The 26,731-nt window shown below is 52.7% G+C and overlaps 2 protein-coding genes across 8 annotated transcripts in view; one reads left to right on the forward strand and one right to left on the reverse strand.

Moving 5' to 3' along the window:
- The first annotated feature begins 299 nt into the window (after positions 1-299).
- Positions 300-3,484, forward strand: P2RX2 (purinergic receptor P2X 2). Of its 4 annotated transcripts, XM_066255078.1 has the most exons (12): positions 300-545; positions 758-893; positions 983-1,054; positions 1,130-1,205; positions 1,285-1,381; positions 1,512-1,592; positions 1,681-1,819; positions 2,100-2,230; positions 2,451-2,541; positions 2,666-2,731; positions 2,833-2,910; positions 3,223-3,484. In XM_066255078.1, exons 1-12 carry the CDS (start codon positions 370-372, stop codon positions 3,223-3,225), a joined length of 1,146 nt encoding a protein of 381 aa, XP_066111175.1. In that variant the 5' UTR covers positions 300-369; the 3' UTR covers positions 3,226-3,484. The 4 variants fall into 4 exon arrangements, with proteins under 4 accessions (XP_066111175.1, XP_066111173.1, XP_066111174.1 ...); XM_066255076.1 differs by having other exon boundaries at positions 2,833-3,484; XM_066255077.1 differs by lacking the exon at positions 1,512-1,592 and having other exon boundaries at positions 2,833-3,484.
- A 1,650-nt stretch (positions 3,485-5,134) lies between these two features.
- POLE (DNA polymerase epsilon, catalytic subunit) overlaps positions 5,135-26,731 on the reverse strand; it is a 51,327-nt gene continuing 29,730 nt past the window's right edge. The window contains exons 27-49 of one of the 4 annotated variants that reach the window (XM_066260895.1): positions 26,417-26,519; positions 26,030-26,110; positions 25,797-25,919; positions 24,963-25,172; positions 24,495-24,701; positions 24,097-24,240; positions 22,688-22,828; positions 22,322-22,475; positions 22,141-22,247; positions 21,777-21,953; positions 21,473-21,696; positions 21,093-21,313; positions 20,617-20,821; positions 19,327-19,500; positions 18,379-18,504; positions 16,760-16,892; positions 15,076-15,259; positions 13,662-13,793; positions 13,310-13,503; positions 8,172-8,339; positions 7,356-7,481; positions 6,694-6,783; positions 5,135-6,557 (exon numbers count right to left, since the gene is read on the reverse strand). In XM_066260895.1, coding sequence (XP_066116992.1) covers positions 6,444-6,557; positions 6,694-6,783; positions 7,356-7,481; positions 8,172-8,339; positions 13,310-13,503; positions 13,662-13,793; positions 15,076-15,259; positions 16,760-16,892; positions 18,379-18,504; positions 19,327-19,500; positions 20,617-20,821; positions 21,093-21,313; positions 21,473-21,696; positions 21,777-21,953; positions 22,141-22,247; positions 22,322-22,475; positions 22,688-22,828; positions 24,097-24,240; positions 24,495-24,701; positions 24,963-25,172; positions 25,797-25,919; positions 26,030-26,110; positions 26,417-26,519 — 3,538 coding nt within the window. In that variant the 3' untranslated portion in view covers positions 5,135-6,443. Of the gene's footprint in view, positions 6,558-6,693; positions 6,784-7,355; positions 7,482-8,171; positions 8,373-13,309; positions 13,504-13,661; positions 13,794-15,075; positions 15,260-16,759; positions 16,893-18,376; positions 18,505-19,326; positions 19,501-20,616; positions 20,822-21,092; positions 21,314-21,472; positions 21,697-21,776; positions 21,954-22,140; positions 22,248-22,321; positions 22,476-22,687; positions 22,829-24,096; positions 24,241-24,494; positions 24,702-24,962; positions 25,173-25,796; positions 25,920-26,029; positions 26,111-26,416; positions 26,520-26,731 lie in introns of those variants that run through there. The other 3 variants (XM_066260892.1, XM_066260894.1, XR_010729318.1) reach the window with 3 other exon arrangements.

Here is a 26,731-nt window from a genome sequence, read left to right on the forward strand (position 1 = left end):
GCGGAGCAGCAGATGGCGAGACTCTGTGCCACGTCTTGCACCCTGTCTTTAAAAATGTGCCCCCCACCCCCCGCAGACGCCTAGTGTCCTCCCTCGGGGACGCCCTTCCCACAATCCCCGCTCCAACTGCTCCAGGAGCTCCCGCTGCAGGGCCCGCCTGGTGATACCTGCCAGGTGCATTGGGTGACCCCTCCCGGTGCCCCGAGCCCGCTGGGGACCCTGACCTGGGGGTAGGGTGGGGCGGGGACAGGCCACGCCCCTGGGCGGCCCCCGCGGAGCCCCAGCCCCACCCCCAGCCCCGGGTGCGCTCAGCTCCGCACCTTCCCGACTGTCGGAACTCCGGGCCGCGGCTTCCCCGGCGGCGGGGCCATGGCCGCCACAGAGCCCAAGCCCCCGGCGGGTGCGGCCGCGGCCCGGCGCCTGGCCCGGGGTTGCTGGTCGGCCTTCTGGGACTACGAGACGCCCAAGGTGATCGTGGTGAAGAACCGGCGCCTGGGCGTCGTGTACCGCGCGGTGCAACTGCTCATCCTGCTCTACTTCGTGTGGTGGGTGCGCGCGGGGGCGGGGGGCGCCCAGGGCGGGGGCAGAGGGGACGCGAGGTCTCCGGGGCGAGGAGGACGTGGGTTCCTGGAGCAGCGGAGGCGAAGAGGACTCGGGATTCCCGGGGCAGAGGGGGTCGAAAGGGTCCCCAGAGCGGGAGCAGGGGGATGATGTGAGGTCTCCGGTCGCCTCCAGAGCTGGCCCTGTGCCCCCACAGGTACGTGTTCATCGTGCAGAAGAGCTACCAGGACCGGGAAACGGGCCCCGAGAGCTCCGTTATCACCAAAGTCAAGGGCATCACCTCGTCGGAGCACAAAGTGTGGGACGTGGAGGAGTACGTCAAGCCCCCCGAGGTGCGCCCCGCTCTCAGCACCCCCAAGAGTTGGACCGATGGTGGCTGAGCTGCCTACGGCGACCAACCGTCCCCTCTTTCTGAGTTCAGGGAGGCAGCGTGTTTAGCATTATCACCAGGATCGAGGTCACCCCCTCCCAGACCCTGGGAACCTGTCCCGAGGTGAGGCAGGGTCGAGGGCGGAGCGGGTGAGGGACTGAGGGTGTCCGACCCCTGACCCAGCGCTCTTCTTCTTAGAGTGTGAGGGTCACTAACGCCACTTGTAACTCCGATGATGACTGTGTGGCTGGGCAGCTGGACATGCTTGGAAATGGTCAGTGTGGAGGTGGTGGCGGAGTTGGGGGCGGTAGCCAGGGTGCGCCCCTCTCCACCTGAGCACCTGTGCCCTGCAGGTGTGCGGACCGGGCGCTGCGTACCATATTACCATGGGGACGCCAAGACCTGCGAGGTGTCGGGCTGGTGCCCAGTGGAAGATGGGGCCTCGGTCAGGTGTGCTCCTACCCACCTGGGACCCACCTCACAGACTCGGCTCCTTCCTCACTGGAGTTGGGGTGGGGGAGGCAGTGCTGCTGGGGAGCTTGGGGTGGAGACTAAACACACCTAGTTTGTGTCTCCTCAGCCAATTTCTTGGTAAGATGGCCCCCAATTTCACCATCCTCATCAAGAACAGCATTCACTACCCCAAATTCCAGTTCTCCAAGTAAGAGCTTTAGGGTGGGTGACAGGCCTGGCCAGGGGAGCTGCCTCTTGGGAATGCCCCTTCCACCTAATGTACTGGGCCTCCTCAGGGGCAACATCGAGAACCGAAAGGACAGCTACCTGAAACACTGCACCTTCCATGAGGTGTCCCACCTGTACTGCCCCATTTTCAGGCTGGGCTTCATCGTGGAGCAGGCGGGAGAGAACTTCACCGAGCTGGCACACAAGGTGAGGGCTCCTGTCTGCCCAGTCCCTTCGTAGTCTTGACCAGCCTGGTGCTGCTTGCAGAGGATCGGCCAGCCCACCTAAATTATTGACTCCTGGTCACACAGCTCCTACTGTTCTCTCACGCCTCAGAAGTGGGGCGCTCACTGAGCACCCTGGCTCTTGGCTCTCTGAGCTGCCCTGGGTGCTCCATCAAGTGCACCCTACCCACAGCCTCAGCAGGGGCTCTTGAGAGTCCTGTGTACTTGCCCTGACCCCCATCTCGGTGCCCACTTCTGGGCAGGGAGGTGTCATTGGGGCCATTATCAACTGGGACTGTGACCTGGACCTGTCAGCGTCAAACTGCAACCCCAAGTACTCCTTCCGGAGACTCGACCCCAAGCATGTCCCAGCCTCATCCGGCTACAACTTCAGGTACTTTGGCCTTGGGACAACTGGGTCCTCATCCACCCTGGCTATGGTGGTTCCAGAAGCCAACAGTGCAGATGCTCAAAGGCCTAGGGATGCCAGTGGTCAGCAGTCTTGGAACTGCAGCCTTCTGATAGGCCCCCACTTCCTGTTCCTCAGGGTCAGGTAGCTAGGGCTTGGGAACCAGTCCTAGGTTCTGAAATGCTTCTGGGTCCTTCCATCCCAGGTTTGCCAAGTATTACAAGATCAATGGCAGCACCACCCGCACACTCATCAAGGCTTATGGGATCCGCATCGATGTCATCGTGCATGGACAGGTAAACCAGCCAGCCCTCCCTCCCTTGGGTTCAGCTGGGACAGGCCAGGACTGAGCAGGTACAGCTCCATGTCCCCCATGACATGACCCCACACCTGCGGTCTAAAGCAGCTTCCTCTCCCTAGGCAGGCAAGTTCAGTCTGATTCCCACCATCATTAATGTGGCCACAGCACTGACCTCCATTGGGGTGGTAAGGAGCACAACCTGGGGTCCAGGCACGTGTGCAAGTGTGTATGTACAGTGGTTGGGGGGTCCTGCCAAGCCTTCACACATCTGTTTTGCTGGCCATAGGGCTCCTTCCTGTGTGACTGGATCTTGCTAACATTCATGAACAAAAACAAAGTCTACAGCCATAAGAAATTTGACAAGGTGTGTACGCCAAGAGACTCCCCAAGTAGCTGGCCTGTGACCCTGGCCCTTGTCTTGGGCCAGGCCCCTCCGCCCACCTGTCCCTGTTCCACAGACCCAGGCAGACCACAGGAAGAGGGGCAGAGTCAGGCCCAGGCTGCCCTGCCACCACAGCCTTGTCCCACCTCTGCCCCATCTGAGCAGATGGCGGACATTCCCAGTTGGGGTGCAGGACCAGGGCCTGGGGTCTCCAAGCCTTCCCAGCAGGACTCCATGCTCACAGACCCCCGAGGTTTAGCCCAGCTCTGAGCCCACCTCCACTTCCCCTCACAGTGACAAAGGCTGGGCCTGGCCCTGAAGTATGGTTGGGACCTGTGTAGAACCCAGGCCCTGCCCCCACACAACATGTCTCCTCACAACTGGGAACCAAAGGACCCTGTGCAACTGGGCAGTGGGCTGATGGAGGGGGGCAGCACTGTTCTCCAGCTGTCCCTGACCTTTACAGTCTCTACCCACACAGCCTGGGATTATTTGCCCAGACCCTCTGCTTGCCTCCTAGCCAAGAAGTTACATATCTAGAATCTAATAAACCTGTGACCAGAACCATTTGGCCTCATGTTTGGGGAGAAGTGTCTTGAGGCTCTGAAGATAAATGTACAATGTTGGGTTCCTGTGCAGGGGGCTGCAAGCACTTTAACTAGACTGGTACAGTATGCAGGCATGCTGCTGCCCTCCATGTCCAGCCAGGACCATCATGTTCAACCAGGCCAGTAGGGGTGGGAGACAGGATAACTGTGGGACAACCCCCTTAACTGGTCTTAGCACTGCCCTAAATGCATTCACCAGCTCCCTACAGGGATCACCCCAAGACTCAAACTAAGGAAAAAGGGTGGCAACAAAAATAGAAGCCAGGAGGTGGTGTGTCCGAGGGAAAGGAAAACTTGGATCTCACTGGCTTTTAAACCAGAAAGCCTTTCTGGATTGAGGGACACTGCAAGGTAGGAATTTGGTGCTGGGGAGTGGAATGGACAGGGCAAGGGCAAATGTAAACCAGCACCAACCTGGTCAGGCCTGTAGGTAATCTGGCTACTACATCCTGGGATGCTACAATTATTACATTTAGCAGCTTTGCCTGGTCAGTGGTTTCTCTAGCAACAGTGATGGCTACTGTGCAGGGATGAGCCAAATGCACATCTCACATGTGACCAGGGTTCAAACCACACCAGCTCTGGGGCCCCCAAGTCTGAATGACCCTCCCAGCTGCCCACATTGAAAAGCTGGGCTGGCTCCACTTGCTAGAGCTAGCCAGCAAACACTCCAGAAGCCCCTCCACAGACCCTTCTGTCCCTGGGATGTCAGTTGCTCAGGTCACCCAAAAGCCTAGGACATCCTGACTGGTTCAGGCATGTCCAGCTCTAGTTTTAGAGAAACTGGCTCTTCCAGTTGGGGCTGGGATGTAAGCTCAAGAACTGGGGCCAGGGGCTCAGGTTTCCCAAGCATGAATGACCAGGGCCTCACCCCAAATGCCCCTGTCCAAGCTGGCCTCTGGGAAACAGGAGTTGCAGAGGCCAGGGTGCCCACTGCCTCATCTTGCTGCAGGGACAGGGAGTCCAATGTCCAGGGTGAGGCTGCTGGCTGGCCTGGCCCCCACTTCTGCCCCTGGGCACATCTCCAGCATCACTACCAGGAAGCCTAGTTTACCACACACCCTCCCAGCCCTAATTTGATTTGATCTCCATCTGGGGCTGACTTGGGCTCTGTCCATCTTCCAGCCTGCATCAGGTTTCTCTCTCTGCCATTGGGCCAGGCCCAGCCCAGTGGGTGGAAACCAGGGGCCAACAAAGCACACAGACAGCTGTTCACTGTTTAGTCTCCCTCTCTTCCCTAGACTGGAGTGCTGTGCAAACATACAGCACATATTTTAAGAAATGTAGAATTCAGATGAAAATTCAAAGTGTAACTGAGTGTTGACACAAATTAGCTAGCAAGGACAAATTTATTTTTATTATTTTTTTGTTTGTTTGTTTTTTAATTTTATTTATTCATTTAGAGAGGAGAAAGAGACAGAGAGTGAGAAGGGGGGGAGGAGCTGGAAGCATCAACTCCCATATGTGCCTTGACCAGGCAAGCCCAGGGTTTCAAACCAGCGACCTCAGCATTTCCAGGTCGACACTTTATCCACTGTGCCACCACAGGTCAGGCCTATTTTTTTTTATTTTTTATTCATTTTAGAAAGGAGAGAGAGAGAAAGGAGAGAGAGAGAAGGGGGGAGGAGCAGGAAGCATCAACTCCCATATGTGCCTTGACCAGGCAAGCCCAGGGTTTCGAACTGGCGACCTCAGCATTTCCAGGTCAACGCTTTATCCACTGCACCACCACAGGTCAGGCCAGCAAGGACAAATTTAAACCAGGCTCTGTGGGGCCCCCACAGCCCATCTGGGCTTCCCAAGAGCCCACCATTCAGGGTTTCTGAGTTTGCCATCTCACCAACTTGATGGTTTTTCATTTCCTGTTCCCAGTAGTAGACTGCTCACAAGTTAGGGGTATTTCAAAAATGAATACAAAGCAACATATCCAGATTTTCGTAAGCAGTACATTTTGTTAAAAACAAGGTACAGAGAACTTGCCTTATGTCTGGAGCTGAATAGAACAGAATGAACAGAGAAGCTGGTGCTGAGTAAAGGCTCTGGTGCTGAAGCCATCCCCAGTCTGCCCCCCACCTCGGTTTGCAGGACACTCTGAGCTGGGTGTCCTGCAGGGTCAGAGGTCCTGAGGCGATCCCTGAGGCTGAGACTAGAATCTACCTCTACCTGACAAAATTGCACCTGCTGTTTTCTTCTCTGTCCTACCCTCTGGAAGAATCTAAAGTCTTATGGGTGAAAAATTATCCAGGTGGTAACATGCTGTCAAGTGCACCTTACCCTTCCCAGGGCTCTCTGTGCACAAGCGGGTTCTGAGGGTAGGTGGCTGCGGCCAAGCCCCATCCAAGAAGCCCTGGCCCAGATGAGTGACTGCACCTGACATAAACCCCTTGCAGCCTTTGCTCTGATTGGGAAGTCTCCACAGAGAAGCCTGAGTCCCAGGAACCCATTGTATGAGACACCCAGGTCCCCATGCATTCATCCAGATTCCTGGAACTGGCCCACACTCATGCGCTGAAGCTGTGGGATGGTGCTTCTCTGAAGTAACAAGTGACTAGGGAGCAGGGGCTGCAGACTCCCACTCTGGTGTCACCTCACCCTGGACCTGGTCTTCAGCCGCTCTCAGCTCAAGAGGACGGGAAGGACAGGGCCATGCAACAGCAAAAGAAGCCACATGTGTGTAATGAGAAATGACCCATCAGGCCCCTCGCTGGAGATGCTCTCGGGCCCTGGGCTGACCAGATGAAGGCTGGGACCAGGAACCCGGAGGTGGGCCATTTCCTGCTCTGGCTAATTTGGGCAGAGTGACCCACTCCCCGAAAGCTCCGAGTGTTGTTTCTTTGGTGCCATGCCTCAGACATGTTCACGAGCTGGGAAGCTGAGGCAGAGAGAGAGAGAACAATGCCCAGCTTGCTAAGGGTCCAGCTGGGGGTTCTTTTGCAGCAGCCACTCCAGAGCTTCCATGAGGTATGACATGCCGTAGTGCTGGGCAATGTTCCGGAAAATTCCAATCTGCTCCATGAAGACCTGCGAAAGGACCAGTCACTATGAGGCCCAGTCCCACAGGAGGTGCAGGGACGCAGGCCAAGGCCTGGGTGCACAAGGAGAGTGGATGCAGGCAAGGGCCAGACAGGGCAATAGCCAAGGGGGCTGCAGTGCTAACCTTGGTGTGGATGGTGAGTGTGAAGCCACCTGCACAGCTGCAGTACACGGACATGTTGTTCTCCTTCACACCCTGGCACTTCAGGCAAATCTGAAACGAGGAAAGCCCTGGTCAGGAACCCCTTGCCCTCCATAGCTGCACCTCAACTGTGGATAAAATGGAGACATCACAGCAGGCCTCATCCAAACATTCAGCTGCTTTCCAGCACCCTTGCTGTGGGCACCCCCCTGCTCCAGGCCACAACAGCTGCCACTGTTCTTTGCCTAGACCCCACCCCTCCTCGGGTCTTTGCTGAGAAGTCCCTACATCTATCGCTGAATACTCCCTGTCACACAAAGACACACACACTGTAGGTTCTCAACTTGCGTCCAGCTTACACACTTTATCTTGTTTTCTGTCTCTCTCTACTAGAACACAAGGTCCATGAAGCCAGCACTTGGCCACTGTAGGTGTCCAATAGATGCTGTCAGATTGAACCACTTGGGCTATGGATGAGGCTTGGCCCAAGAGTTGGTTATCTCAGAGGACCAGATTGTGACCTGAAACCAGCACACACCTCTAGCTTCCCATGGGTACAAACTGCTCACGGAGAAGCCCTGTGCGTGGGTTTGCGTGTGTGTGTGGTGTGTAACAAAGCCCCATTGCCAGGCCCTGCTGCTCACCAGGTCCTGCAGGGTGAAGGCCATCAGTTTCTTCTGCAGGGCTTCCACCAGGGCCATCTCAATCATTGACGAATCGTAGGCGACTTGACAGTTGGAGCAGAGCCACTGGGGCACCACAGCCCCATCCTGGGCAAAGGAGAGGGAGCAGGTCACCCTCTACCCAGTTTTCTTCGGCAATGTCCCCACACTGGGCTGAAAAGACCAGCGTTAAGAAGAGACTGCAGGCCCTGGCCGGTTGGCTCAGCAGTAGAGCGTCGGCCTAGTGTGCGGAGGACCCAGGTACGATTCCCGGCCAGGGCACATAGGAGAAGCGCCCATTTGCTTCTCCACCCCTCTGCCGCGCCTTCCTCTCTGTCTCTCTCTTCCCCTCCTGCAGCCAAGGCTCCATTGGAGCAAAGATGGCCCGGGCGCCGGGGGATGGCTCTGTGGCCTCTGCCTCAGGCGCTGGAGTGGCTCTGGTCACGACATGGCGACGCCCAGGAGGGGCGGAGCCTCGCCCCCAGGTGGGCGTGCCGGGTGGATCCCGGTTGGGCGCATGCGGGAGTCTGTCTGACTGTCTCTCCCTGTTTCCAGCTTCAGAAAAATGGAAAAAAAAAAAAAAAAGAAGAGACTGCAGAGAGGAGAGCTCTCATGAGAGGTGTGTTAACTGCATTTGGTGGCTCATGTGGCTCCTGGACATGCTCATTACACCAACATCATCCTTACATGTTTACTGGGACAATGTTCTAGTGTGTGACAGTTGACTATTTCTAATTCATGTCAAAGCTAGCTAGTGTAACTGACACCGGGTGGAGACAGGTCTCTCATGAGGCCCACCTGAGAGAAGTAGGGGTCTTTGCAAAGGTCCAGGTCCCTGCAGAAATTACAGCTGTGGCAGATGACCTCTGGGAGCACGTAGGAGCGGCAGGGGTCTCGGAACTGGGCCTCCTCTGAGAACTCGCCGACATCCACGAGGCGGAGCAGGTCCCGGTTCAACTTGTTCACCTGGTTTGTGATGTTTGTGTCCAGAGACAGAACCTGTACAGAAGAAGTACAGGTGAGGGGTGGCCGCCAGGGACTCCCTGCTGCCCTGCCTGGACGAGAAAACCCTGCAGGCGAATCTGTGAGCGGCACCTTCACAGACCCATTTCAAGCCTTGCTATCCTGTCAGAGGACAGCTGCCTCCTCTACAGCAGCAGTTCCCTAACACGGCCAAGGAGCGGTGGCCCGGCCCTGCCCCAGGTCTGATGAACTTCCTCAACTGTGGGGACTCAGGCACACACCAAAGTTGGCTCTGCCTGTTGTGTTCATTTGCCCCTTCTTCCTAAATGACAGACAGTCCTGAGTTTACTGGAGCTTTATTTTTTTTTTATCAAGTGAGAGGCAGGGAGGCGGAGAGACAGACTCCCACATGCACCCCGACTGGGATCCACCCAGCAACCCCCGCCTGGGACTGACATTCTGCCCATCTGGAGTCACTGCTGCTGGAGCTTTACAATCCCATGTGAGCTGAGGAGGAGGAGGAGTGTAACCCTCCTGACCATAAGGAGAGGTCTCTCCCACCCCTAAAGCTCTGTTGTCTAGCATGATGCCAGGAACCAGAACCAAATGCCACTTAAGAGGACCCTGTTGGGAGGGCTGATTATGGTCCAGTCTGAAGCTCATGTTAGCCAGTGAGATAAGTAGATTTTAGGAAGTAGGTGAGTTCGCAAATACTACTTGTAATGAGAACAGACTGTAGGTTCCCAAAGAATCTACAAAAAGGCTACTAACGCCTGACCTGTGGTGGCGCAGTGGATAAAGCATTGACCTGGAAATGCTGAGGTCGCCAGTTCGAAACCCTGGGCTTGCCTGGTCAAGGGACATATGGGAGTTGATGCTTCTAGCTCCTCCCCCCTTCTCTCTCTCTCTCTCTCCTCTCTCTCTCTCTCTCTCTCTCTCTCTGTCTCTCCCTCTCCTCTCTAAAATAAATAAATAAATTTTAAAAAAAAAGGCTACTAAAACTAAAGTTTAGCAAGGTTGCAAGAAACAAAGTTTATACAAAACTCCATCAATTTCTTTGTTAGCAGTGAACAATTGGATACTGAAGTTTAAAAATATGAGTGCCGCCCTTGCTCGGTAGCTCAGATGGTTAGAGCATCATCACAGCGTGCCAAGGTTGCAAGTTCAATCCCGGCTCAGGGCACATATGAGAAGCAACTGAGTGCACAACTAAACAGAACAACAAAAGGGAATGAGCTGATGCTTTTCTTCTTTTCCCTCTCTCAAATCAATGGAAAAAATGTAAAAAAATAAAAAATAAAATAAAATCAGCACCACTAAAAAAGCATCAAACACATAAAAACACTGCAAATATGTATATCTATATATTGACTACCCTACTGATGAAGGAAATCAAAGCCCTAAAGAAACAGACTAAGAACCTCAACAGTAAGGTGTCCATTCTCTGAGCTAACCCATAGATTGAGAACTGCAGTCAACACTCCAGAAACACTTTTTTTTTTAAAACAAATTTGAAAATTTATACAAAAAAGCAAAGAAACCACACTAGCCAAAACAATCCAAAAAAGAAGAATGCAGCCTGACCAGGCGGTGGCGCAGTGGATAGAGCGTCGGACTGGGATGCAGAGGACCCAGGTTCGAGACCCCGAGGTCGCCAGCTTGAGCGCGGCCTCATCTGGTTCGAGCAAAAAGCCTGCCAGCTTGAACTCAAGGTCGCTGGCTCCAGCTAGGGGTTACTCGGTCTGCTGAAGGCCCGCGGTCAAGGCACATATGAGAAAAGCAATCAATGAACAACTAAGGTGTTGCAACAAGCAATGAAAAACTAATGATTGATGCTTCTCATCTCTCTCCGTTCCTGTCTGTCTGTCCCTCTTTCTGACTCACTCTCAGTCTCTGTAAAAACAAAAAACAAAAAAGGAAGAATGCAGCTGGAGCGCAGTCACACTACCTGGTTTCAGGACTTGTTGATAAAGTAACAGAAATCTAGATGGACAGATGTTCAGATTAACAGAGATCCAGAAACAGACCCACACAGCCAGTTACGTTTTTTTTTTTGTTTGTTTGTTTTTCATTTTTCTGAAGCTGGAAACAGGGAGAGACAGTCAGACAGACTCCCGCATGCGCCCGACCGGGATCCACCCGGCATGCCCACCAGGGGCGACGCTCTGCCCACCAGGGGGCGATGCTCTGCCCATCCTGGGTGTCGCCATGTTGCGACCAGAGCCACTCTAGCGCCTGAGGCAGAGGCCACAGAGCCATCCCCAGCGCCCGGGCCATCTTTGCTCCAATGGAGCCTTGGCTGCGGGAGGGGAACCAGTTACGTTTTCAAACAGGCACAAAGATGATACAACGGGCCCTGGCCGGTTGGCTCAGCGGTAGAGCGTCGGCCTAGCGTGCAGAGGACCCGGGTTCGATTCCCGGCCAGGGCACACAGGAGAAGCGCCCATTTGCTTCTCTAACCCTCCGCCGCGCTTTCCCCTCCTCTGTCTCTCTCTTCCCCTCCTGCAGCCAAGGCTCCATTGGAGCAAAAATGGCCCGGGCGCTGGGGATGGCTCTGGGGCCTCTGCCTCAGGCGCTAGAGTGGCTCTGGTCGCAACATGGCGATGCCCAGGATGGGCAGAGCGTCGCCCCTGGTGGGCGTGCTGGGTGGATCCCGGTCGGGCGCATGCGGGAGTCTGTCTGACTGTCTCTCCCTGTTTCCAGCTTCAGAAAAATTAAAAAAAAAAAAAAAAAAAAAAAAAAAATGATACAACAGAGGAAGGATAGTCATTTCAACAACAGTGCTGGAATAAATGGATACGCCCGTGTAGAAATATGGACCCCAATCTCTAACATGCACATTATACAAAAATTAACTCAAATGGATCCCAGACTGAACGTAAAACCTAATACTATAAAACTTGTAGAGGAAATCAAGAGAAAACCTTTGTGACCTTGATTAAAGCAAGTATTTCTCAGATGACACAAAAACTTAACCCATAAAAAAATGCAAGTTAAAACACAAGATATAGACCCTGGCAGATTGGCTCAGTGGTAGAGCGTCGGCCTGGCGTGCAGGAGGCCCGGGTTCAATTCCCGGCCAGGGCACACAGGAGAAGCGCCCATCTGCTTCTCCACCCCTCCCCTTCTCCTCCTCTCTGTCTCTCTCTTCCCCTCCCACAGCCGAGGCTCCATTGGAGCAAAGTCGGCTCGGGCGCTGAGGATGGCTCCATGGCCTCTGCCTCAGGCATTAGAATGGCTCTGGTTGCAGCAGAGCAATGCCCCAGAGGGGCAGAGCATCGCCCCCTGGTGGGCATGCTGGGTGGATCCCAGTCGGGCACATGCGGGAGTCTGTCTGACTGACTCCCCGTTTCCAGCTTCGGAAAAATACAAAAACAACAACAACAAAAAAACCCAAAAACCCCCATAAGATATAGCCCTGGCCAGATAGCTTGGTTGGTTAGAACACTGTTCCAAAGTTCAGAGGTTGACAGTTTGATCCCTGGTCAGGGCACATACAGGAACAGATTGATGTTTCTGTTTCTTTCTAAAATCAACTTAAAAACAAAACCAAAAGCAAACCTATGAGATACTACCACACAGCTATGTGAACAGCTAAAACCTTGAAAATTAATCCTAAGTCCTGGTGGGGGTAGAGCAGCTGGACCTGTGATACTGCTGATAGGAATATAGAACGGAGCAGCTACTTCAGAACACCACAGATGATACATGCTAGCAATCCCCTCCCAGGTTTTTAACCAAGAGAAACAAAACTTATGTTCAAACAAAAATTTACATGAGTGTTCACAGCAGCTTATTAATAATCGCCAAAAGGTGAAAACAACCTGAATGTTTCTGTCAGTGAGTGAATAACAAACTGGTTCTTGCAGAATGGAGCACCACTCAGCCAGGAAGGAATAAAGTGTTGAGACACACAACATGGAGAACCGCAGTGTACTTTGCTAAGTGACAGAAGCCAGGCCCACAATTCCCCTCGTGATACTCTGGAAGAGGTCACCACGGAAGAAGGGAGAGGAAGGGGCGAGTCCCACAGAGCAGCACAAGGACTTTTCAGTGGGAGTGACTGCTCTATACCTTGCTGTTCGTGGCACAGCTCTGTCCCTCTGTGAAAACCCAACAACTGTACTCTAGTAAGTGACTCTGCGTACAAATTTTAAAAAGTAAGCAAACACAGGGACAGAAGGATCAGCATGAGCCAGGGGTGAGGAACTGTGCTGGGTGATGGAATGTTCAATGTCCCAAGAGTGTGCCTGTGCCAAATGTCATGGTAAATTTTACTGTATGTAAATTATACCTTAATAAAAGTAAAATTTAAAGATTCCAAAGTCCACCAAGGAACGGAAACGGTCCACTACACCACTTCTCTGCCACAGTCAGAAGTGACTTGATCCTGCAGCGTCCATGCAGTATGCTGGGCAGTGACTTAATGGACAGTCAAGTGCTCTGGGCGAGGGCGCCTACTTGTCCTTGTCTGGTAACATTATCCCACACTTGATTCAATCTCCTTTCCCAGAAAGGCATTTGGCATCCAAGCAGGCTCTCCTCTGAGGTTCTACAGAAGTCTGGATGTTTTGGGAGCTCTGTGTGGTTCATCTGGCCCAACAGCCCCACCTGACCTCGAGCACCTGCCATTTCACCAGAAGCCCCAGGTCATCCCACTCCAGGGTCTCTGGACCCCTCTGTCCAGACAGCATTCTTCCCTGGGAATATATGGCTGGACCCTCCTGGTAACAGGTCTCATCTCTGATCCCAGCTCACAGCACCCGTGCTCCCTGAACTCACCTGTCCCTCACTGATCTGTTGTCCCCCTCACGGGAGCACAAGTTCCAGGACCCCAAGTAGCTCACACAGTGGCTGTACGGAATGGTGCACAGTGAGTGTGGGATAAACGAGTGGCCTCCTCCTGGCCCCTTGCCTTATACATGTTAACGGTACTGCAAGCTCCTCACACAGGTTAGAGTGAGCATCCTCACCTTGCACACATATTTGATGAACTCCAGCACAGGGTTATTAAGCAGCAAGTGAGAACCAGGCAGGGCAGGAAACATTTCTGAGAGCTCAGCTGAGTTCCGAGAGCCCGTGACTTTCTTCTGAATCTTCTGAGTGATGGTGAAGAAATTTTGAGTGAGTTCGTTTGCCACATAATCTTGGGAGAAGGTGATCATTCCTGGAAGAGAAAAAGACATCTCAGTTCCCAGTTCACACAGCAACAAGGATGCTAAGGAAAGGACATGGGGACCCTATGCTGGAGGGGGGACCCAAAGGAGCACAGTGGGATCCGGTCAGAGGCACAACAGTGGCCTCACACAGCAAAGGCACACTCACCGGGAAGGGCTCCAGCTGCCCCTTGGGCCTCCTGGGACTGCTGGCTGGCTGCCTGCCTTCTCACGGGGGTGCTGCACGGGGCGCCGCGCCTCAGCTCCTCCTTCATGCTGTGGTACACGGCCACAATGTATGCTGCAGAGGGGAAGCCCAGGACACTGGGTTCAGGGAGACCCTGTGGCTGGCCAGCCTGGGCTGGAATGTTATTGGTAATGATTCTATTTGCTGCATTTAGAGGAGCCCCAGTCCATTACAGAAATGAGAATAAGCCAGGCACACTGATGCCTAAATTCATACATAGAGAGCACTATGTAAATAAATGCAACTCCCATCAACCTTCACTGGACAGAGACAAAAACAGACTTGATTCTGGGGTAAGCACACCAGGCCCATATGTTTCTTTTCTTTTCTTTTTCATTTTTCCGAAGCTGGAAACGGGGAGGCTGTCAGACAGACTCCTGCATGCGCCCAACCGGATCCACCTGGCATGCCCACCAGGGGGCGATGTTCTGCCCCTCTGGGACATCACTCTGTTGCATCCAGAGCCATTCTAGCACCTGAGGCAGAGGCCACAGAGCCATCCCCAGCGCCCGGGCCATCTTTGCTCCAATGGAGCCTCAGCTGTGGGAGGGGAAGAGAGATACAGAGAGGAAGGAGAGGGGGAGGGGTGGAGAAGCAGATGGGCGCTCCTCCTGTGTGCCCTGGCCGGGAATCGAACCCGGGACTCCTGCACGCCAGGCCGACGCTCTACCACTGAGCCAACCGGCCAGGGCCCCATATGTTTCAAAAGAACTTGAGAAAAGGAGACTTGGGACAAGTAGACTAAAATATAAAAAATAAGTCACAAATGAAACTACCTCTGCAGTTACGTGAATATGTCTGCATTGCTGAGTTTTACAGAGCTTGTCATTAACTGTTCTGCTGCTCTATGACTAACTCTGAATTATGACGGGTATTTCGTTTATGTGCTTTGTTTGCGTATCAACCTGGATAACTTGGTTTGTAAATACTAAAACCTTCAGACCAGGGGTAGTCAACCTTTTTATACCTTGGAATGCCCACTAGTGGGCGGTAGGGACCAGGCTGACTACCACTGCTGTACACCCTTTCGACCCAATCAATGGTAGGAGTTCCCAATGGCAGAAATTTATCCACAAAATCTGTGGGCAATTGATTCAGGAAGCGTTTCATCTTTCCTACTTGGGGTTTATCTTTAGTTACCACATGTGCACATACAGACCTAGGGGCGCCCCCTTGGGGCAACCCTGCTCACCAGGCACCACGAGAGGGCGAAGGTCTCAGGAACCCTGATGATAGGCGTGTGTCTGGCAGACCCGATTTCCCAATTGTTTACCGTCATGTGAGGCAAATGGACCAGGGCCACATTGTTCCACAGATGACACATGTGACAGCTCACCTGAGACGATCATGAGGAAGTAGCTCTGGCAGGAGGCTGCCTGTGGCAGGAACTGCACGATGTTCCAGTTGTTTTCCAGCAAGTCCTCTACATCCGGCTCCTGCACACCGTCATCACCCTCGCCCTCTATCTCCTCCGGTTCTTCCTCCACCTCCTGTGCTCTGCCCTCTTCCTGGGAGTCCTGCTGTAACAGTCCCAGCTGTGTTTGCCCATAACAGTGGGAAGTACCCCCAAAGTGTGTATGTTAAATCTGGTCTACCTGATTCCACCTTGTCGGGCCACGCACCTCCTGAGCCCATCAGAGTCCCATAGGATGCCCTAATAGTGTGTCACTTGTGTGATATGCCTGGTGTTCAACACTCAGTACACGAAAATGGTTGTTCTCAGTCTGCCCTTTTTGAGGATTCACTCCACAATCACTCTCTCCCACTGCCCAGGAAGGGAAGAATGAACCAATGGTGGTCTGGGCAACCAGTTCTCTGGTCCGAGTTCCAGATCTCCTGGGTCAGTGCCCTTCTGTGATGTCTCAGCCCGACTAGGTTCTGCTCTCAACAGCACCTTCCATTGCAACACATGAATTCTGCCATCTGCCATCGTTAGAGCAACCACTACTGCCTTCCCAGGGCCTGTCAACATTGTCTGCACCTTCTACCCTCCCGTTCAGGTCCCCACGGACATTCAACACAACCATAGCACCCAAGGACAGCCTCTCCTGGCGGCTCTCAGCAGCATGGCTCCCATTCCTGACTCCCCACTTACAGGCACTTCCTCATGGGGACCCACCCCGGGGGGGGGGGGCTCAGTCCTCACAACCACACAACCCCAAGTGACCTTACCACCTCTCCAGCTGCTGTGCTCACAAATGACCTCAAGTTCCCGTTCCCAACCCCTCCCCAAATACCCCTGCCACCACCTGACCTGTGCCTCCACCTTGTTTGTGTATATTGAACAAACATCAAGTGTGGAAAACCACCGCCCATTCCAACAGAGCATAATACCCCTCACCCCACACTTGCTCTTGTCCTGTCCTCCCCATAACAGACACCTGGGTTCACATGCCTGGGCACGATCCATACACACACAGAGCACATGCCCGTGTGTCACCCCACATCCATCCCCGTGGCCCCTCCACCTTCAGTACCCAGTGAGTCTTTCTCCCTGCCTCTACCCTGCCCTGTATGACATTAACTGGGCTCCTACAGTGTTATCCACATTGGGTACAGTGTAAGTCAGGGCTTGTCACTCTCCTACTCACAATTCTGTCACTAAAAGACAAGTTTCCATCCTGGCCTTGGGCACAAGTGGCCTGCCCAGGCTAGCTCTCGGTCGCACCTGTCAACACTGCCCCCATCCCAGTCACTGGGCCTTACTGTTACTACACACTGTTCATACTCCACTTTCCTGTCACCTCCTCAGAGGCCTCCAGGACCTCCCCACATCAATCAATTCCTGGCCCCGGCCACTGATCCTGAGCCCTCACCATTGCTGACTCTGATTCTACACTTATTTATCTGCTTGCTCACAACCTCTCTCTCAGACATGTGACAGCAGGGACTCTTGTGTTTGCTGCTGCACCACCAAGACCTGGAGCTATTCCTGGCACTTAGCCCGTGATCATAGTGTGTGGCAAATGGACAGATGTGGACCCCAATGTCATTTCAGTACCCAGGACTGGTCACCTCACCTGTCCACAGTGGATACTAGATGGAACATTTCCTTTGATGCCACCATAATTGGAGGGATCCATCCAGAGAAGAAATTCCCAGCATCGAGAGAAAGAAATTGTCAAGGAATGAAAGATCTCTTTAGAATGAATGCTAAAAAAGAGCAAAACAGAGATTGCTTAAGTGAAATTAACAGTTTTCCCTCTTTCCTCCACTTTCCTTTTTATCCTCCACTCAGTTAAAACCCTCAAACTTGAGCCTGACCTGTGGTGGCGCAGTGGATAAAACGTCAACCTGGAAACACTGAAGTTGCCGGTTCAAAACCCTGGCTTGCCTGGTCAAGGCACATATGGGAGTTGATGCTTCCTGCTCCTCCCCCTTCTCTCTCTCTCTCTCTCTCTCCCCCCTCCTCTCTAAAATGAATAAATTTAAAAAAATAAAAATAAAAATAAAACCCTCAAACTTCCTATAGAATGACAAACATTAGTAAGGAGACTTCTGCATCTGGGTGGGAGTAACAGCATGGAGGGCAGGGGAGGTGACAGCTGCGGAGAAACTGAGTTCTCTGAGGCTGGTCCCTAACCTCTCCCCAGAGCCCGATCCCACAAACCTATTCCTACCGCCACCAGAGTGCCTTGCAGCTCATGGGGCACTGGGCTGTGCTCATAGAAGTCTTAAATCAAGGGTGGGGAGTAGTGAGATCTGGACTAAATGCTGCTCTGGCCCTGCCTACAAATCTCAAAAATGCCCAAAAGGATCAAACTGTTTCCAAGAAGCAGAACATAAAGCCCCAAAGGAGTTACAGGAATGCAAACACATCCAACACAAAAGGCAGGATCCAACTGAACATCACCAGTTTGCAAGGAAACAGAGAAACACAGAACAGAGTAAGAAGACAAATCTACCAACTGCAACAAATCAGAGATGACACCGATGTTAAAATAAGCAGAAGAGGACATGAAAGTGCTTATAACTGTGTGTCCAAAGAGTTTAAGGAAAACTCCACATGTTAGGTGGACTCGAGAAATAAAGACTAAAACCAAGCTTCTGGAAGACAGCACGTCTAAAGTAAAAATACACCGGGTGGGATTGAAGGAGGTTAAACACTGCCAAAGACTGGTGAATTTAAAGACATATTAGAAGCCCTAGCCGGCTGGCTCAATGGACAGAACATTGGCCCGGTGTGCAGATATTCCGGGTTCGATCCCCGGTCAGGGCACATGTGAGAAGCAACCACCTCCCCCCTACCCCATTTCCCTCTCGCAACCATTAACTTGACTGGTTTTAACGTTGGCCCCGGGTGCTAAGGATAGCTCAGCTGGTCTGAGCATTGGCCCCAGATAGAGGTTGCCAGGTGAATCCCAGCTGGGGAGCATGTAGGAGTCCATCTCCCCTCCTCTCACTTAAAAAAACAAATAAAATAAAGACAGGTATTATACAGAAAAAAAACAGAACACTCAAAGATTCACATACAATTATACCTAGCAAAATTATCTTTCAGAAATGAGGGTGAAATACAGGCTTTCTCAGATATCTAAAGGCAGGAGAAGGACGTCAATGCCACAAACACATTACAGGAGGTCTGCAAGCAGAAAGCACAGGACAGCAGAGCCGACTGAGGAGGAGGCGATGCTGACACCTGGTGGTGATGTACTCCACGTAGGCGAGGGCATCCTCGATCTGCCGCTTCTTCGTGGAGAGGATGACGCGATTGAAATTGGCATAGACAACTGATGACCCCAGGCGCTTGAACTCAGCGATGAGCCTGAGGACCCAAGCACAGAATCAACAAAGACACTACAGAGAATCCCAGAAGACACCATTAGAGAAAAGCTGATGATCTGCAGCAGAAAAACCACTCTAAACACGTTTAGAACTCGAAAACAATGAGTGAGGATTTCTGCATGGAAAACTCACCATTAACAAAGCCAAACAGAATCAGAAAAGAAAAACATGCAACTCATCAAAGAAAATGGCTAATTATTATATAAAAAGAACTCAATACAAATAAATGAGGAAAAAACAAAACAAGAAAAAAGGACAAAGAATGCAGAGATAAAGTCCCACTTCATTCATAACAAGGATTGAAATAAGGAGCCCATGAGACAGCCACTCCCATCACCAGGCTGGTACCATGCCCACCACGCTGGAGGGGCTGGGCTGGCAGAACGATCATGTCTGACCACATGATCATGCCCGAGAGCTCTTGGGCAACACACCCACAGCATTTCTCCCAGTTGTAAAATTTACCAGATCTGCAAGTGTCACTTCCTGGAGATCATTCTACAGGAACCTTCTCATGACCTGACACACAGGCCATTCCTTGGTTATTTATAACAACCAAGTTCTGGGAACAACCTGTCTGTCTAGTAGTGTGGATAGTATAACCCCACGCAGACTTCTAAGACTTGCCATTAACTACGACAAGGAGGTGCAGAACACTGTGTACAACCACTTGTGCAAAAACACGGCATAAGTGCTACATTGCAGCACTTCTCTGGAAGGATGCCGCCCGCGTGAAGCTACAATGGACCATTACGATCTCACAGGTGCTGGGTCTGGGGATGCAGGGGTTGGTGGCACTCACTGCAAGAAGAGCTTCTTCATCATGTTGTGTAGTGTGCGATGCAGGGCGGGGTCATGGAGCAGTGAGGACGGGGATTGCAGCCAGCGGTAGAAGTGCATCACCTGGTTGTCAGCGTAGACATTGCGGTACTGCGTGATCTCTCTCACCCAGCCCACCACCATGCTCTTCAGGATCCTAGAAGCATGAGAGTGTGTCCCCCTTGGTCCCCATCCCCTTCCAAACCCCATCACTCGGCTCTCTGCAGCTCCCCACACTCCTCAGAGGAGGCCAGGCCCCAATACCTCCCCACATACTTCTCAATCCTCCCTCACCCTCAGCACCAGGACACAAACCAGAGTCAGTGGGTGTGCAGCGGGCATGTAACCCTGCCAGGAGAACCAGAACAGACAGTGGTGTCTAGCAAGATTTCTTCTCACATGCGGCAATTCCATCCTTACTCTGCGTCTCACTACAACAGCCCCTGCTACACAGTCCAAATGACTGCACAGGGCACCATGAAGCCATTCTTCACTTGGAGGGACAGTTCTGCAACCTGCGGTCCGACCCCATCTTTCAGGACTGAACTGTCCACTTCCCAGCACATAAGCCCCTGGCCCAACTGCACTGTGCACACCTGTCCCTGAGCCTTTCTGCCACCCTCCTCATCTTTTCCCAAGTTCTGTCCTCTTGTGGGAAGGCACCAAGACTGATGGCTGAAGAGCCTGGTTCTGGAATCACAGCATGTATTCTTGGAGGCCAACCCTGCTGCTCAGCTGTGGTGTGACCACAGCATGCTGGCAGCCCATGCCTCAATTTCTTCATCTCTACAGTGGTCAATGGCCACACCCCCAGGTGGAGCCATGGGAGCCGTGAAGAGCATGCATGCTTCCTATCACAGTGTCACCCCGTCACAGCAATTCTGACACCCAAACTCTGTAACTCACACCACTTTCTGCCTGGCTGAACCCTAGTTCATGTCCTGCTGTGTATCCCAAGCAGAAACTTGATAAATGTCCACGTTCTCCACACCCTGAGTTAAATGGAGGTTTCCTACATGCCTCTGGCCAGGGGAAGGGGCCCAGAACACAGCACGGGGAACCTGTACCCACAGTGGTTTCTGACTCTACGGGGTGGGTGGAGGGAAGCCTCGATGATACTGTCTCAGCTCTGAGTTTCCCAAAACAAGGGCAAAGGATAAGAGAATTTCTAATGTTCTTTCTAGACCCCATACTCAGTTATTCTGCTTTTGAAGAGGAGAGGGCACAAGAACAAAAGGTCAGGATACGTTTTGGGGACACAGGCCTCAGGTACCTGAAGGTGTTAGAGCACAGGACCATCTCATCATAGCTGGCCGGAGCGCTGGCGGCCTGGTTTCCAGTGATCATGTCCTCCAGGGAGGCCTGCTGGATCACATCAAAGCTGATGCCCATGCTGTCGGCCCCCTCCATGTCATTGATGTGGTGAGACTGCAGGATGGTGTTAACGGCTAGGTTCTGGATGTCCAGCTCCACGCACACTGCACACAAAGACCAATCTGTGCACTGACCACCCCATGGGTTCAGAGCCCGACCCCAGCAAGGACTAACCCAGAAACATTATTGCTGCCTGCAGCTGCCATGGCGGCCAATGAGTACTCCACTCAGGCTGACCACAGAGTCCAGCCTATACTCATCCCACACCTGTTTGGCTGAACTCTGAGGATCAGTGCTGAGCGTTCTCTCCACCACAGAATGACAACAAATGGCAGAAACACAGCCCTGAAGTGCCTGTGGGCCTCACCCACCCACCTGTAGAGTAACAGCCTGAACTATTTATCTCCACAGTGGCCTGGTCCTCGAACTCCATGACGAGGCGGTTGTCATCAGCCTCTTTCCCGCCCAGGTCCGGGCGCCGTGTAGGGGACAGCCAGAGCAGGTGGTTGTGGCGCTGGAGGTGGCGGGCAAAGAAGAGGTCGGAGCCAAAGGTGGAGATGTCCTCAGGCAGGTTCCCAATGGGGATGTGGAAGTACCTGAAGGGTCAGGGTCACGGTTGTGGGCAAGTCCCAGGTTGGTCTGGGGGGGGGGGGGGACCAGGAAGACCAACTTGCTGTCAGAGATTGACAGATCAGCCACAACCCAGGTGGGCAGATCAGCAGCAAAGCCAAGAAACAGCCCTGTGCTCTGCTCACCTGCTCATTTCAAAGGCCTGCGATAGGCAGGTATCCAAGTTAAGGTAGTGGCGGATCATATGCCGGGCTCCATGGCGCTGCCAGTCCAGGACTCCATAGCTGATCTTGTCGGCCACACGGACAGGCACCAGCGGGAATTCCCCCAGGACGGGAATCTCATTGGCCAGTCTCTTCAGCTCCCAGTTGGACTGCACAGCGATGAGGGTGGGCCCACGGCGCTCCTCCTGGGTACAGGGGAGAAAGGGGCTAAGGGGACCCAGCATGAGGGGAGGGGTTCACACAGAAGCACCCCAACCTCACTCACCTTGTAGGCCAGCAGGAAGCGCTGGATGGCTCTGCAGATGGTCTTCAAATCGGTCTCAGCCCGAACTTCAAATGTGTGTTTAGGGGGAGGGAGGAGCTCGAGGCCTACTTTCTCCAGCAGGAGGCTGTGTTCAGCTGAGTACAAGGCACTGAGGCTGGGCATCTGGTTGCTTCGTACCTGGACAAGGGCCACGTCAACCTCTCCCTCACCTCTGGACATGGCTGATAGCCCTGCCTCTCAGGTTCCAGATCTAATTCAATTGCCATAGGCACTTGTGGACAAAGACTTCTGGCAATAAGGCAGGGGGCTGGGATTTCCCTGCCCTGTGGTTTGACCCTCCCATACCCCTGCCCCAGGAACTCACAGTATCCAACACAAACACGGACGCCCTGCGTTGTGAGGGCACAAAGATGCCAAAGAGTGCCTTGTGGCCTTGTGTGTGATGATACAGGTAGATGTGGCGAATGCTCCCTGCAGGAAGACATACAGGTCATCCAAGATGTGTGGAAGATGGAGACCAGCGGGGCAGCTGGCATGGGCCATACCTGGTTCCAGGTAGCTGAACTGGGCCAGAGAGCGCATCTCCAGATGTTCGAGAGCGAAGGTTTCTGCTTCCCAGCCTGACAGGTGCTTCACCAGCTGTTTATTGACCACACACACACAGCCCAGGTGCACCAAGGCCCGAAACAATAATGGCACCTGAAAAGGGTCAGGGCGGGAAGGCTGACTGGGGGGCTGCCGTCAGGGCATAGCCATCTGCTCTAGGCTGTCTTTGGCAGACATGCTGCTGAAATTGTCCTTGTGGTAGAGTCCATAGTGGCTGCTGCTAGCCTGTCCGTGCCCTACGTGGGTTCTCTTTCCTCTATCCGTCCAGCTAGATTCCTGCTCAGTTCAGGTGGTAAGGCAGTTACCTGAGTTTCGTACACGCCCTCAATGTCCGGGGCCGACAGCTCAGTATTGATCTCATTGATGTGTTCTTGGTACATGTCCTCTGGCACCGAGTACTCATAGAGATTATAGACCATGTTGGAGCGAGGAAGGACTCGATTCACCTAGGGACAACATAGTGATGACCTTGTTACATGGCCAAGCTAAGTGGTGATGATTGTTACACACACATACAAGCATTGTTTAAACAGTTCTGGCACTTCCAGTGCTCACAACCATGAAGTACACACCATTTCACTCTAATGTGTAAAACTAAAAGCTCAGAGCACAACTCAGAAACAACTTGAGGCCTCTGAGAAGCAGACAAGCAGAGACTGGGTGAGGCAGATGCTCCCAGTTTACTTTCCTCCATCCTCTCCTGGGTTTAGAGGGTGCAGGATGCAAAAAACCCCCAAGAAACCATTTTCCTGGTCAGAGGATGGGGAGAGGAGCCCATGGGGGCAAAGTGGGGCAGTCCTGGTGAAGGAGGAAGCAGGGAAAGCACCCAAAGGGTAGAGTATCCCAAAAGGAAAAGAACGCTGCTCTCCCAAGTTCCACTGTTACAACCAAGTAAGTTACAGGAGCTCTAGGACATCTGTCCCTGCTGTGCTATACCCTCTGCCTCCATGTCCACATTCTGCTGCATCTCTGGGATGGAGCTTCACCTTCTGAAAGCTTCCTCACTCACCCCAGCTTCCAGCATGCAGGTCTTGTCTCACCCACATGTCAGCATCCCACAGAGAAGTGCACACGGGCAGCCGCCATGACAATTCTCTGGGTGGCGCAAGCCAGGTGCTCAGAGACACCAGGTGAGAGCTGATGAGGACTTGAGTGAGGAGGAGGCAGAGGCCCACCCACAGTCCCAAATATACGAAATGTCCACACTGGGCTCATCTAGAGGCAAATGTGGGCCAGCGGTTACTAGGTTGGGGGAGAGACTGCTAAGGGGCCCGGGATGCCTTTCTGGGGGTGATGGAAATGTTCTAGGGTCGACTGTGGTGCTGCCTGCACAACTCCACATGCTACCAGCAACTGAACTGTACTTTAAATGAATTATGTATGGTGTGTGAATTATGTTATAATAAAGCTTTCACATCAGAAAAGCCTATGAAGACAGTACATACAGACTGACAAGTGTCCACCCTGCCCCTTCCCTGCTACATGGACATCAGACACAGGATGGTCCACCAGGGCAAGGACACCAGTAGCTCCTATCACTGAGACCTGCTCTGCGCTTACTCCTTCACAGACGGTCCAATAATTACTGCAGTATCTGAGAAGGTTCTCAGGAGATGGAGGCTCCAGAACACCTCGCTCAGAGCTATACAGCCCACCAGCCTCTGACCTCAATTGCTGTGGAGACAACCTCAGAGGCACAAGCTGCCTCCTGTACCTTGCGATATGCAGGACCCTCCTCCTCTTTGGGCACCCTCTGGTTTATGTAGAACACACGGGGGATGTTCAGCTTGATGCAGTACAAGTCACTGCCAATGACAGCCCACAGTCTGAACATACCAGCATGGCTGGTCTCACAGATCTGAAAGGAAACCAATTGCACAGTTGTGCATGTAAGCCTGCCAGAGAAAGCGCCTGACACCTATGGACAGGCCACCTCCTAGGTGGCCTCCAGCACCAGCTACAATCAGACGCATGGAGGTTAAAATCTACCCTTTCTAATCCATCCCAGACTAAGGGATGGTCCCCAGGATCCTGAGCTGGCCAGACACCCCTTCCCATTGGCCATGTTCTTGCCCCAGGGTGTCCCACACTCCCAGGGATCCCTGTTCACACCTGCACGATCTGCCACGGAAGGTCCAGAATGCTGCGAGCAGTTCTTCGCAAGAAGCTCCCCAGCCCTGAGGCTGGCCTGTCTCGCACGGCCCTGGGCTGTGGCACACCCTCTGCCTCCAGACGCTGCCTCTTCCTGCGAGTGAGGCGCTGTCGGGCCTGCAGCTGCCACTTCTTCTTGTGGAACCGGAGCCAGACCAGCCACTCTTCCTGGGACAGATAGTAGGATAACTTAAGAGGAGCCAGAGACATACTAAAACAGAAATGTCCTTCTATGGCAATAAAACCACACAACTTCAAAGCACTCTGTAAGGACTGGGCATTTTGCCAACCTCCTCAGTGGTCAAGATACATCTCAGCGTCTCCATACTGTTCAGTATACCCTCTGGGAGACGGCGCACCCCCGTGTGGCCCAAACCAGCATCTGCTCCCTCTACCCAATGACCAGTCCGATGCCTGAGGGCTTCTTACCTGGGTAGTTCCAAGGGCTGGAGGCTGCCCCAAAATCTCCTGCCAAGACACTCTCAGTCCCAGGTCCTGAGACTCCTCCTGGCTCTCCCAGAGGGTCTTTCTCTTTGTAGCAACAGGGACAAGTGTGCGGGGTGGCTTCGCAAGGCCGAAGTCCTCCATGTCGGGAGCACCAAGGCTCTGGGTGTCTTCTGATGCCTGGGCCATGCCCACCTACAGCCACCCAAAGGGGACTTAAAACACGAGCTCTCTCAGCAAATTCCACTTCTAGAAAATCATCTGAATGGGATAAAGTACTTGCACCCAAAAGTACTCATTATAGACTATAAACTATTTTTCACTTTAATAGTGAGGTAGACGGTCAAACAGAAATGTCACTGAGGTGCCACCATTCTGTTTGGTCCAGAACTGTCCTTTTCATAAGAAATATATTACAAAGAGCAGGTAAGCTCCCTTCTTCCTCCCTCCCAGCCTCACACCTGTCATTATACTGTCTTCAATATTTTTTAGTTTCTATTCTACAGTTTAGAAAACAGAAGTCTCAAGCTACAGTGACTCATTCCAAATCACTCAGTCTACAGGCACACTCTACATTTATGGTAAGATGGCTCTTCACCCAGCCCGAGGATTCAGTGCTTCCTACCATAAAAGAACCCTGGGAGGAATGAAAAGGCAGAGTATCAAGGTGTACATTTTTAGAAAAAAATAATTCCAGACACGCGAATGGAAGCACCCAACCTCACGGACAGTAGCATGGGGACCCTGGTGCCGTGTGCCCGTGGACTGGCCCAGTCCTGCCCATCGCGGCCTCTGCTGTCCCAGGTTGGGTCCCATTACCTGTCTCTTGCCCTCAAGGACAAAGAGCTCACTGATCTTCTTCTGCTTATAGATGTCATTCTTCTCTAATAGTTTTTTGTGCAGCCAGTCAGGGTGTTTGACGCGTGGCACTGGGTTCTTTACCTAAATGAAGGTGGGACTGATCACTTGTCTGACTGTGAGTTCAGGCTATGCCCAGGTTCTTGTGGCATTTAAACCACACTAGGCCCTGCTTCCGTGGCTCTTGACCTCACCTGCTGCAGAGCTGCAGGGATTGTGATGATCTTCTGTATGGCGCTGCCCAGCCGCTCAATGTAGTAGTCCCAATCCAGAATCTGCGTGTAAGGACAATGACAGGGCATGTGAAAAAGCAGCAGCAGCAACACTGCACCTCCCCGTGTCTTACTTTTCCTGTTAGAAATTCTATGATGAAAGCGTCCATTTGTCAGAGGAAACTGAGATACAGGGCTTAAATGATGCTTGCAGCGCCAGGATCCTAATGGGTAACTATTTCCTCACCCCTCACATGTCAGAAAGGGGGACACCAAGAGTGAAGACTCCAGGCAAAAGGCTGAGGAGTCAGGGATGCTGCTCTGTCTAGTTTTCCTCCTGACTTTCCGATAGAACAAATCAGCACTCACCGTCCGAATGTCAAAGTCCTGGAGGGAAGAACTCTTCAGCCACTTCCGGAGAAAGTGCCTCCTCACTGTGGGCTCTGCCTGGAAAATGGCGAGTGGGATGGCCCTGGGTGATGAGAGACACAGCGCTCAGAGGCAGAACATCTCCTGCACCTGGCACGGTGCTCATCAGTGTACAGCACTTTACATGGAAATAAGGACTCAGACCTAGTTTGTAACCTGTTTTCACTTAATGCTGTTGTTTTGCATAAACTATACCTTATATCTAATGTTTATTGTATTTAATAACTAAAATAATACTTTATTGCAATAAAATAA

The sequence above is a fragment of the Saccopteryx bilineata genome, chromosome 2, assembly GCF_036850765.1.
Source record: "Saccopteryx bilineata isolate mSacBil1 chromosome 2, mSacBil1_pri_phased_curated, whole genome shotgun sequence".
Taxonomy (NCBI): Eukaryota; Metazoa; Chordata; class Mammalia; order Chiroptera; family Emballonuridae; genus Saccopteryx; species Saccopteryx bilineata.